Source organism: Lottia gigantea (genome assembly GCF_000327385.1).
Source record: "Lottia gigantea unplaced genomic scaffold LOTGIsca_31, whole genome shotgun sequence".
NCBI lineage: Eukaryota > Metazoa > Mollusca > Gastropoda > Lottiidae > Lottia > Lottia gigantea.
In genome coordinates, this window is record NW_008709027.1 from 1,039,588 (window position 1) to 1,053,330 (window position 13,743).

Here is a 13,743-nt window from a genome sequence, read left to right on the forward strand (position 1 = left end):
TGATTCAAGACAACACATGGCCTGTGTTACAATTTTGGATTGTGAAAATATTTTCAAGGTGTAATTTTCTTTTAATATTGAATTTTATTCATATTTTAAAGTATATAAGTTCTGGAATATATTTCTCTTGTACCCCCAGACACAGAAAGTTTTTAGTTTTTATTGTTGTAGAATATAGAAAGCATTTTATAATGTAAATAAACACGAAAATATGCATGCTATATATATAATGTTATTGTAAATTAAAAGTTTGTTATATATATTTACAGTTATTTCTAAGGAAATTTATATTATTTTTGGACAAATCTATAATTAAAGTTTGATCATGTTGTATATTTAAGAAACTGTTTATTTGTATAAATCAAATGCATTTACAATAATAAAATTTGATAAGTTGCTATTAATAAGGCTGTGATATAAACTTTAATGTATATTGTTTGACAGAATGATAGTTTCTTTATACTTCTGATAAAACATCATCTTACTGTTATTTGTATACATTAAAAGGCCAGGGTTCACCATTTTCAGATATCAGTTTGTACCAGAACAAGACGTGTTAAGCTAATATAATCAGTAGTAGAGTTAAGAACATACCAACGAAATTTTTGCATTCTTAGCCAGGTGTCCACAATTATCCATAGTCACAACCCCCTTAATTTAGAAGGTAAATCAAATATTATCTATACACTATATTAACTATTATAGACTTTGTCAACTAGATGAACAATTTTTGGACACTACAATTTTCAGCCAGAGATAAAATTACAATAAAAATGAAATCCCCAGTTGAGGAATTATGCAAGTGTTTTACAGTTCTGGTATATACATACATAGGTTATAATTAAGAGCAGCATTGATTGATTTTTTAAAAATAAAGTTGTATCCATATTCTTTATGCTATGATTAAGAGATATGATTCCATCATATTATACCGGTTAACATGTTTTTAGTGCTAAACAATGACTTTGTGATTTTGTATTCTGTTATAACAATTTTCACTGTGCCTATGTGACAACAATGAAAGAATAACTGCCTTGTAATCACCTTTATTTAAAAATAATTTCTTGAATTCTCCGATTAAACTTTTCTACTTACAAAACTGTGTTATATTGTTATTTACTTCCTGGATGATATAATGCACCAAATCGTAAAATGTTCCCTGTAAGGGAAATTATTATTTTAGTCTAATACATCGGTTTTATTCACATTAAAGCATCATTTACATTAAATAGAATTGATAGACATAACACAAATACATTATTTCTATACATCTATTCATACATATATTTAGCTCTTTGAAGAGTAGTTTTGAACATATTGTATACATACTTCAACTTGGTGGCAGAGAGATATTTCATTGTCACAGTGTAAGAGGACAGATTACTTAAAAAGACAAAAATGACCACATATTTTTGTATATTTCAATATCTGAAAACGTATTAAGTTCCGTTTGTGCTATATTCAGTATGTTTTGTATTTATTAGTATTTATGTTTATTTTTTGTAGTTTAGTAGAATAAATGAAATATTTAGTCAAAATTAATGAGTGATTGATAAAATCGGATAAAGGCCTAGGAATTAAGCTACTTTTATATAAACCAAATACTTTTAAGGATGTTGTTAGTTTAATACAATTTTTATCGAAAACACTTGATATCCCATACCTTTTGTGATTCGCTGCAGGAAATGAAACTTTCGATACATGAACCACATAAATCACAGAGAGTCGAACTTTCTTTTCCTATCTTACATAATTTATCGTTTGTAAAAATAATGCGATTTAAAAATTTATATTCGAAGTTTCTAGATTTTATATTACAGCAAACATCTTGTATTTCTTTGAATATAGACTTAATGTCTTCTTCTAAAAGCTCTTCGAAAATGCATTCTTACTAACATAATATTAAATTACCTTTTTTGGCATCACCGTAACTTTCGTTTTGTTAGTATCATGTGACTCTGTGACTTTTGAAGTTTTTGAAGATGAGATCAGTTCCATTAAAAAAAAATTTGATGGATCCAGAGATGTGACATAAATGGTGCAAGGAGAAAATGATGGTATGACTGAACAAAAAAATATCGTCTTTTGCAGATCTGAGGTATCTAAATAAGTTTAAAACACCCACACCTGCAGAGATCAAAAAGTCTACATTTAAAAGGTCCTATTTTTTCTGTCTCTACACCAGCCAGCAATGTGTCATTGTCCAAATACCTATCAGAAGCTGGAATAGAGACAGATGTTCCAGTCTAGATTCAAGTCAGCAATTCAAAACATATATAGACAGATTTAATGAAAATTATTCATCAGAGACATTTTCAACATACACAAAGATCACAGTATACATATCGTATTGTATCATAACTATCGTATCATCTAACTTTAGCTATCCTATCATCTTACTTTAGCATGTACATCAGTAAATGGTAAAATAGCTTTACATTGTAACATTAGATGCAACTTTTCTATCAGTTGTGTATGAGTTATAACATGCCAATCATAAAACTGTCTTTGACTACCCTCTAGTTTAGGTAATGTTTTTAATGATATTAGACATGTTATACACATTCCATCATGTTGATTAGCAGGTTTCCCACAATATTCTATGTTAATGATACCACATACTTTAGGAATTTCTTTTACTCGACCAAACACTTCCTGCAGATAAAAATAGATTATGTATGCAGACTCATTTAACACAAAATTACAAAATATACACTACCACAACAAATGATTGGTAATGGTGACATATCTACATCATTCAGATCAAAATTAAAGATATATTATTAAAGAAACTTCATTGTATTAAAAGAATAAAACAATGGTTGCTTGGAAAGTTTCTGTGGACAAATCTGTTTTCTAAGCTGAAATCAAGAATAATTAACAGCTGGATTAACATGAATAATGAGGGTGCATAGAAATGATACATCCCCACCAAGATAAGCATGAACTAATTCAGACCAATAAAAGAGAAAGTTTTAAAATACCTTAAATAATTTAAATAATGAAACCATGATTGACATATCAGCTTGTCCTACCATACAACATGGTAAATGTACATCTTTATTAATATTTACTAGTACACCATAATCCCTGATCATGAAACAGTAAAATATTAAATCTAATTGTTTAGGAATACATACAAGAATTAGTCATATAATTGTTACTGTTCAAGTAATTCTTTTAAAGTAAATATATCCATAGACAAATAAAAAAGATACTGTTTCATATATCTTATATTTATCTCAATTTTGACAGTTAACATGTACTAATTTTGAAGCAAAAGTGATAAGCTTTATCTGATTAGTTACAAATAATGATAATAAAACAAACTTGCCCATCTTGTGTTTTTGATATTAGAAGAAATCTATATATCATTTGTATATGAGGTACTATAACTGGTAATATATTGGGTTGGTTTATGACTTCGTCTTTCATAAAATCAACTCCTCTCTTAATAACAGGAAATATATCTGTTGATCTGTCAACAAAATTCTACTTTCAAGACCAACAGTCTTCAAAATCAAATAGAACTGTGTCATTTTAAAAATGAAATGCAACACAAAACCATTCAGTGTGCGAGGAGGGAAAGTTTTCCAGAACAATGGCATTGGTCTAAAATTGTTTTATAACAGAACTGCTACTTTTGACATTTCTGTGAGCGAGAAAACTTTTTTATTCCTTTTTTTATGATTCACTGAAACCAGGTATAAGTATCATTTACTACATGGCTAATCCCCCCAAAATGTTATTAATATGCAAACGTAACAAATAAAGAGTTCCGTGAATAGACTGTAGACTAAGATGTTTTTTTTCCTGACACGCTCTAAAGCTATGAAAGAAAGAGGAATAAATGGTCAAGAAATTTATCTTAAAACAAAATATTCAGTTACCTGATAGCCACTTGTTTATTCAATATCTTATCAGGTGGAAACCATTCAGCTTTAATTGATTCTTTATCTTCTTTTGTTTTTAATGCACCACCTGTCATCATAATATTTAAACAATATTTATTTTGTTGCAAGATGAAAAATTTTCACATATTTTTGTTGATTCCCACTGCAGATATATTTGAACCTTGAATCATCATTATCAGACGGGATACAAAATATTCTGTATCATAATTTACCTGTTTGCTTCATAATAAATAAAAATCTAAACCAACAAGAACCACCAGATTCAATAACTAATAATGTTACAGGTTCTGATATTATACCAGTTTCTTCTTCCACTTCTCTTATAGCACCCTCCTTTAATACATGAATATTAATAAAATAGTCATATACAATAAATCAGACGACAACTTTCTGATTGATATTCTTTGGTTGGAGTTTATTAAGCCAAGGCATCTATCCTGTAGGTGCAAAAGTTTAAAATTCTGGATACTTTGTTAAGAATTGTTAAGAAGAAATTCACCAAATAGATAGTTCCATCAATTCATGACACATTTAATAGACTAGTAATTACTTGTAGAGTTTCACCAGGTTCCATTCTACCCATTGGTAAATACCATTTTTCATAACATGATCTTTTAGATTCCTGGGTCATTAAGATTTCATTTTTCTCATTAAATACAATTCCACCAACTATATACCCAATATTTTTCTTTGTTCTTGGTATAAATTCACCTGAAATATTTGTAAATTTCAATTAGGCTAAAACTTCATCTATAACCTTGGGATCATAGATGGTATTCCAGTAAAAAAAAAAGAGGAGAATTTGAATCATTCAATGTGTAGGTATATGCTACAGTAGCATGTCTACATATAATATGGCCTTGGTAACTTCACAAAACCTGTAGGCCTTGTATCGAAATGGAGAATTTCTAGATTCAATTATTTCAAATTTCATCCAAAAGCAAGGCCAACAAATATCAAATACAGTGGTGTAGCCTATTTTCGTGGATATAAGGATTCAACAACGAATTTCGTCACAGTTAAAAAAAAGAAATTTTTTTTTTTATGTCTTAGATGTTTCCTCAGATATTCTACAAAATAATTAAAATTGGTTTATTTCGATTTTCTTTACTTTGACCCATATTTCATGAGCAACCAACTCGGTAACGGCGGCAGAATGCCTCACCTATTTTTGTGTACAATGTTTGATCTATAAATAAGTCTAGAAAAACACGTTGTATGGATACCGGGTGGTTTAATTAACTTCACTTAGTATTTATCTTTAATATCAATTCATCATAACTAGTAACAATTCCTTCAAAGAACCACAATTTTAAAATTAAATAGTGACTGACCAAATAAGATACGTAGCGTGATTTATTGCTAAAAGTCACTGAAACAACATAAGAATATGGTCCACTTTGTGTTCCATAGAAATTTTCTGCTGACACGGAATCCGCTAGTTGATCACGTGACTTCATTTGTTGGACTACATTCTAGCAGACGACACTTGGAATTCCGATTACAGCTACTGATTTTAAGGAAATTCAGCCGATAAAAAATTGTGACGTTTGGTAATAAGTGAAATCTGCCATTTTGTATTTGTCAAAGTATACATTAATATATTTTACCTTGCTTGAAACTACTGAATTCATTCTACTAGCTGATATTGTACAGAAAACCAATGTTTATCAAAACAAGCAAATGCGGGGTTCACGCGAGGTCGCACATGTAAATTATTAATCCTTTCCGGAAATCCACGAAAAATAGGTTTCCATGAAATTAGGTTACTTGACTGTACTAGTCATGACATATGCTTAAAATTCAATGCACACTTTCATTAATGTAGACCCATTTGATATGGAAGCTAGACTTTGAATTATTATTATTATGTCAGATCAGAGTAAAATTCTTACCTGCACCATCACCTATCACATCCACTGATTCAATTTGCAAACTTTCATTTTGCATTAATTTTATTATATTTTCATCTATTTTCTCCATTTTTGTTACTTCTATCAATAGGAAAAGTATTCAAATCATTCCTAGGATAATATTCGATATAAATTCATTGCAGGCAACATTAAGCATAAAATACCATTTGTCATTACATCAAACAAACATTGGACGTAACTTCCTTTTTTTCCCCTAACTGTTTCTTTACAAAATATGAATTTGTTGACTCTATCAAAGAGTATCATGTTATCATTTAATTAAAAATCGTGACTAACTTACACAAGTTGAAAAGCATACCTAAAACTTTAAACGGAAATTTGTTGGGTTCCCTTATGCTTAGATGATAAAAAAAATAAAATTTGAACAAGTAACCTTACCGCTGTCAACATACTCAGTTATCTCCCTTCTATTTTGAATCAACCGAATAGGGGAGAGGTGGGATAAACTGTACCACGTCTGACAGATCAGCTGTTATCTCTGTTGCAAATATTTGTTTTGTTGAAATTTTTTGACATTTCTCTTTTATTCTTTTGAAGTTTGATTATGCCTGATTTTCTACCTATCCTTTTATGAAGAAATAATGACGACTCTTTAATATAGGTCTACCAGTAACCTTTTTTACGGGCAGTACTTTATGTAAAAAGTAACAGAGAATCCATTTAATTTATCTCAAGAATGAAGAAGACAAAACATCATAGTTCGAAACTATGTCTATAATGGACTTTTGTCACACTTTAAATTGACATGAAGCTTCATAAGCTAACTTTCTAAATGATCAATCATGTAAATTTGACTTCTGAAGTTTGGGGTTGCACAAAAATGCTACCCTCAGTGATTAATATGCCTTTGCTTGTAAATTACTGGTTGATGGAAAGTGGAGTAATGTTTTTGAGTTATAATCTTTGAATTCTTCAGATCAACTTCACTGTTTATTCAGTGACAGACTTTCAATGACAGATATCAGTATCACGTCAGTTATGATAGAAATGTGCACATCGGATGTTGGTCGTGAACTAACAATGACCTGATGTCGGCAAGATTTCGGCTTGACATCGTGAGGTAGATTGTCATCTTGTCGATCTCTGAGATAGGCCCGACATAGGCCCTATATCAACAAATCGGTCATCTGTTTACTACCTCATGCCGATATCTTACCAATCATTAATGATATAAATGTGCACATCAGATGTCGGTCGTGAACTAACAATGACCCGATGTCGACTTGACATCGTTAGATATATCGTCGATACATAGGCCCTATATCATCAAATCACCTATGTATCCACTTTCAAATGACGATATCTTCCCGATATCAGTATCACGTCAGTTATGATAGAAATGTGCACATCGGATGTCGGTCGTGAACTAACAAGGATCCGCTGTCGGCAAGATTTCGGCTTGGCATCGTTAGGTAGATCATCGATATCTAAAATAGACCCGACATAGGCCCTATATCATCAATTCGCCTATTTATCCACTATCAAATGCCGATATCTTCCCGATATCTGTATCACGTCAGTTATGATAGAAATGTGCACATCGGACGTCGGTCGTGAACTTTCGGCTTGGCATCGTTATATAGATAGTCTGTATTTAAAATAGGCCCGACAGCTTCTGAGCCGATATCAATAAGCCTATTTATAGCTGACATCGGCCGATGTGCCGAGATTGAGCGAAGTTGTGATGTTTGCTGGGGCATAAGTTAAGGATTATACTTCACATTTTTCGGTACCTTTCCATCAAATACAGGTGAACACAACATATAGTAATTGAAGACAAATATTTCACCACTCTTTCCTAATGTACATTAACAAATGAACTACGAGAAACATATTTCACAGTCTTGACTTTTTGTACCAGAAGAAATGCTTTTTCAAGTCGAGTACACCATGACTTGCATTATCCCATGATAAACTGATTATGTCTATATTAGAATATAATGTACCACACATTTAATACAATATAATAAATTTATTTCTTGACAGATAAAATATAAAATGGATTTTAATAATCACAAACTTAATACCCATTTATATAACCCAGTATCAATGTAAGATAAAGAAAAATATGTGATTGGTAAAGCAAAAGTGCAAGTAGCAATTGGTCTAAAAAAAACAAAATATAGCATCAAAATAAGCTTGCTGCAGCTAAATCAAATAAGAATCAATTAAAAACCAACATGACTGTATTTAACAGAGTAATAACAGAAAAGAAAAACACAATAGAATGAAATAAACACACACTAAAAATTATTAAAAACAACCAAATTCACAAATTTTTCAATTATATTATAAAATACTATTGTTTTAAGGATCATGAAATCAGTATCAATTATTGCTTGAATCTTAAATTTGCCGAAAGGAAAAAAATTGACAGTACAATTCTCAATTTCTTCAAACTCAAGAAAATTATCAATCTCAGATGCCAAGTGAAGTCTCATTAAATACAAAATTTCATTGTACTACCCATGTTTGACATTCATGAGATGATTTTATTTACAATTTCTGTGATATATTCACAGAACAACGCCATATTCTTTACGTTGCAAGGTTATATCGTATCCAGTTGGTTAATTTTGAATCAAGGAAAAGTCTATAACCGAAAAGGATACTAATTGTGGATGAAAATGAAATTTGTTTTGAGTAAATGAAATAATGATATGTTATAGAGAGTTAAGTGGCATCTGAGGGTTGTTAAATACAGTACTTACTATGAGAAACATTAACTTGGTAATATATCTATATGTATTTACTATAATCATTCTATTTAAACATATTTATTATTCAGAAAGACTACATGCATGACTAGATGTATATTTATAGCAATTAATATATTTATCAAATAGAGCAGGTAATATTCATATATAACAAGACTACAAATAGTTGACACAATTCTGATTGGAAATACAGTCAATGCTATATACCAATTAGTTAATTAACGCTTATAAATAAAATGTTCCCTTTAATCATAAAATGAAGTATAAAAATAATTGATCATGGATGGAATATGAAAGATATACGAACAATAAATAGATAGTATGAAAATAGTTTAATAATAATAATATGTATGATTTTGATGGTGTGTTAAAACAACGAAACTTATCTATCATACCTTTGTTAATTGATAATTTGATGAATAAATACTATACACTAAATTAAATGATTAATTTTCACAATTGCTTTTTTGAATATAATCAAGTATGTAGAGAATAGAAATATAAAGTTTTAATGCTTTAATAAATGATGAATAATAATCATGATACCCATAGGTGAACTCTTTAACTTAACTAAATTACAAATATCCTGAATAAGATCAAGTAAAGCAAAAAGAAACTGATCTTTTCAGTCCGGTTTCCAATTTTTAATCAGTCATAGAAATATATTTTTTTAATCACTTTTCATTTCAATGTGGCTCAAAAAATATAAGCAAGGGGGAAAATGATGAAATGGTTCACATCATTAGAATAAAAATAATAACATGTAAATGTCAGAGATCTTAAAACAAATAAAATAAAAACAATAAAAAAACTCAGGTGGTCCAAATGAGTATTCATGAATAATTTTTTTCATAAAATAAAGACCCATTTTAGGAATGTAATTTTGTTGATATTTTACTTATAGCACAATATTTTCAATAATCCCATTCTGTTTCTGATAGGTTACTCAGTCTGAAATATAAAAAATAAACACAGTGATGAGAATATATTCATTCTTCAAATATTTACTCAAATCGCTGGACATGTTGAAGCAATAACTAATAAGTGCCTGTTTTGTTAATAATATTCAAGTAAAAATAGGGAAAGCCAAATGAAAGTTCTGAGGACAATATCTCTGTAACTGACTGGCCAATGAGCCTGAGGGAAATTAAATGTACCTCAGAATCTTCATTATCTAGTAGACTATCTTCAAAATTTAATTGACAAGCATCCATCATCTGGAAGGCCTGGTCTAAAACAGGATCTTCCTGAAAAAAAATAAAATCAATTTCCCTGAGCCTTTATCAAATATCATAATATACCTTCTTAAAAAATTGACAGCCTTAATGTTTATGCTTGTATAGCCTAAAAATGGGGTTATACCTAGTCTTTATTAGTAAACCTCTATTTCTATGTTCTACATGTTCAGTCATTCACTATGACCTACATGATTTATAGAAATTGGCAGACTCTACAGAATCACTGTGTAATAATTCATCTGATTAGTTGAATCATTTACTTAATAAAAAGAGTGAGAAGCGATAACTTGTTAGATGCCTGTGATTTTGTAATAAATTTACCTGTATTATTGTAGTTAATTGACTCAATTTAGTTTTTAACAATTGAAGTTCTTCTAGTATTTGAGTGTAAGTTTCAACATCTATCATAACCATATCACGCCCTTCATATGTTGTCATGGTAACATCACCTAATGATGATAATGAGGGTCTACAAAAAAAAATATGATATTTTGCATGAAATACATACATTGTCACACTACAAAACTAAAAAATAAATCAAAATAGAGTTTTACATCAACAATCTTCCAACACATTTTAGAATAGATGTCACAACAATATTTGGTAATGCGTTTATCTCAACTAGTGTGGTATTGTAAACTAACCTGATACTAGATAAAGAAGCTAACGATATTTGTTTAACAATATGGCTTTCATGCAGTCTTTTTGGTAGAGCTGTATATGGTTCACATTCCTTAGTCTCTTTACTATCATTAGTATTTATATCTTGCTGTTCAGATTTAGGATCATTATCATATACACTCTCTGTATCTGAATTTTTATTAGAACTATTTGGTTTACTAGTTATAGTATCTGGTGATTGGAGAGGACAAGTTTCATCTCTCTCTGGCACTAACACATCCAATTCACTCACCAGATTATTTGCATAAAATTCACAATTACAAATATCTCTAGCTACTGCTTCTATTTCACTAGCAGTGCTAACAGTACTCATTCGATTTCTAGAATTAGGACGATCTAAATTACCCCCCACTGAATCAAATTGAGCCAATGGAGCACAAAAGCTAATGTCATCTTGAAATATTTCTGATTGTTCACTTTTGGCTCGATCTAAATGATTACTCATTTGTTTATTTATATCTAAACTGTCTGAAGACTTCCAAGAAAGTCTAACTTTTTTTTCAGTTTTACGCATAAAATCTTTAAAACTTGATTTCAAACCTGTGATATCAGAATTTCGGTTAGACTTTGGACTACTCATATGAGTTGGACACTTACTGCTGTGTCTTGAGGTATTTCCAGCTTGCCTAGGACCACAAGAACAGTAGGTTTGGATAGATTCTGGATTGTTTTCATCTATTATTTCACAAGGAGGTTTTTCTATGTCATTATCTGATGGTGTATTATACCAATCATTTTCACATGATTTATTTTCTGTAATCACAGGTTCTGTATGACAAGGGGTTAGTTCACTATCATCTTTAACAGAGTTGGGAGCAAGACTTTCAATACCACTGTCAGAGGGTACCACTTCCTTCTTTTCTTCTGTATCTAGTTCAGTAGCTGATATTAACTTGTCATCTTCACTAGCTGTTTTATCTCCATACGCATATGATTCTTTTTCAACTTTACCATTTTTTTTACTTCCAGACTTTCTGAACGGTCTGTCTCGTGGTAATTTGCTGTTTTTAAATGCCTCTGCACTATTGGCAGAATAACATCCTCCCATCTTACATTGGGTTAAACTAACACCCTGGAAAATACAAAACATTAACTGTTAAGATGAGTTGAAAAAGATCTTGTATAAAATAAACTACTATTAAGCAAAAAAAAAAAAAAAAAAAAAAGAGGAAAAATCAAATAGTCAAAAAGCCATCATTGCCACAGACTGGTGACCTCTTTCACCTCAAAACACCATCAATCTATGTTTAGAAATGTTAGTGACAAGTTTAAAATATTTCAACTTAAAAATGCCTTACAGAAAAGTCAAACAAAGAAACAATGCAATATAGTACTTGAAACTGACATGGACAAGACAGAATGATCTTCAAATATATAAACTATCATAGTCTATATAAATATATCACAAGATGTATTTTACTCAACTTGTCAATATGATTAACATCAATTAGATCTTGAACTTTATATCTACTTATTATATAGACATGATGTCAATCAACCATAACTCCCTATTCAACATAAAACTTGATCTGGTCTGAGATAATATGAAGGGGAACTCAAAAAAAGTCAGGGATTAAATCAATTATCATTAAGGAGTGAACTGTCAACTGTTATACCTGAGTAATGTTGACATGGTTAAAATGTCCTAACACATCAATGTCCTTAACAGCTGATTTTATACTTAATTTTTTAGATGTCTGTACTATTGATTTCAAAAAGATATTAGCTTCCAAGGTATCTTTAGAATTCTTTAGCCATTAAGAGAATTATGACTCACTATCTCATATATTTTAAAGCCTGTAAATGACAATTTAACGCAATTAATGTCATTTTATCTTCTTAGAAATATTTAAGGGAAAACTCTATGATTTTTGTAACAATGTAGTTCTTCTTTAATAATACTAGCCTACAGTATTTTTCAGCATGTGAGTCCATTCTTAAATTTGATTGTTCCTTATCCCCCTGATCACAAACAATCAAGCTAATATACCCTTTCAAAGTCTATAGTAATTTGTAACAGTTATTACTGGTATTCGTGTAAATAAAGTCACTTCATATAAATACAAAAAACCTTACCTCCTTACATAATGATGAAAGCCTTTATTCACTTGTGAAAATGTAACAATAAATATTTCTATAATTTATTTCATATTTATGTATGCCAGTAAAAGTTACCTCTAATATCAAGTATTAAACTTTTGATACACTATACATCAATATTATGATTTACATATCACCTAATTTAACATTTACACACCTGCATTTAACTCAGGTATGAACATTTAGCAAACTCTACCATTAAATTACATATGCAGACTTTTAACATTTAAGTTGACAGATGATCTGTTTTATTGCCTCAATCTTTGTCTAAGAGCACAAAATCCAATCATTTGGAAATACTGAGAAAGTTTAAAATGAGAAAGAAAAAGTTTGGTATGAGATAAAAACACATCTGTTAGTAATGTTTCCAACAGATTACTGCTATTACAGGGTTTTTATCTCATGTTATCATCTCGACTTTCTATTAATTTCTAGCTACCAGGGTAGAAGTGAAAGATTACACTTACTACTGAGGCTATTTTTACATACTTTTTGTTCAAAAACTACATAATTATAGAAAGAGCTGAGGAAATTTCAATTTCAGTAATTGATTCTGATGTGTATTTTTAATGAACTATCTAAATTTGGGGGTCTTTGGAATAGTGCAATCGCATGATATACCTTTTGTTCACTTTTGAAAAGTATGAATACAACTTTAACTTTAATATTATAAGCCAACATGTACACTGATATGTACACTGAATGTCAGAATTCATCGTATGATATAATAAAACTATCATTGGAAGGAATTATCTGATTAAAAAATCTCTGCATAATTTGTTTGTTTTCTGTGTTGTACTTACACCATCCAGCTTACTATTCTTTTATACACAATTCTTGCTTCATGTGCATTTTTATAAATCACAATATAAATAAGATAAAACATTTATATAACACATACATTGGTAAATGTTTATGCTTGATGATTTGATTAAATACCTTACATTATAAATAACTTTCCTATAAGCGTATCAAGTTTTTCTCATAATTGACAATAAGGTTAATCATGAATATGCATACACAGACTACTGTTTCTACTTGTATGACTATGAATAAGCTGTCTGTCAAGGACACTGTCAAGCACAATTATTATAATAATTATATATATATTATACCCATTAAAAGCACAAGTTGATGCCTTTGCATGATTTTGCCAGTG

General features: G+C 29.9%; 2 protein-coding genes across 2 annotated transcripts; both read right to left on the reverse strand.

Moving 5' to 3' along the window:
- Nucleotides 1–310: 310 nt before the first annotated feature.
- LOTGIDRAFT_232724 (hypothetical protein) lies at nt 311–5,897 on the reverse strand (the record flags this gene model as incomplete). The annotated part of the gene is made up of 8 exons (XM_009057734.1): nt 311–1,159; nt 2,401–2,655; nt 2,985–3,090; nt 3,335–3,478; nt 3,891–3,981; nt 4,127–4,247; nt 4,465–4,625; nt 5,810–5,897. 8 exons carry the CDS (start codon nt 5,895–5,897, stop codon nt 1,088–1,090), a joined length of 1,038 nt encoding a protein of 345 aa, XP_009055982.1. The 3' UTR covers nt 311–1,087.
- A 3,610-nt stretch (nt 5,898–9,507) lies between these two features.
- LOTGIDRAFT_161849 (hypothetical protein) lies at nt 9,508–11,532 on the reverse strand (the record flags this gene model as incomplete). Its single annotated transcript, XM_009057735.1, has 4 exons — nt 9,508–9,516; nt 9,723–9,812; nt 10,125–10,272; nt 10,448–11,532. The coding sequence occupies 4 exons, from the start codon at nt 11,530–11,532 to the stop codon at nt 9,508–9,510; spliced, it is 1,332 nt and encodes a 443-aa protein (XP_009055983.1).
- Between the last annotated feature and the right edge of the window lie 2,211 nt (nt 11,533–13,743).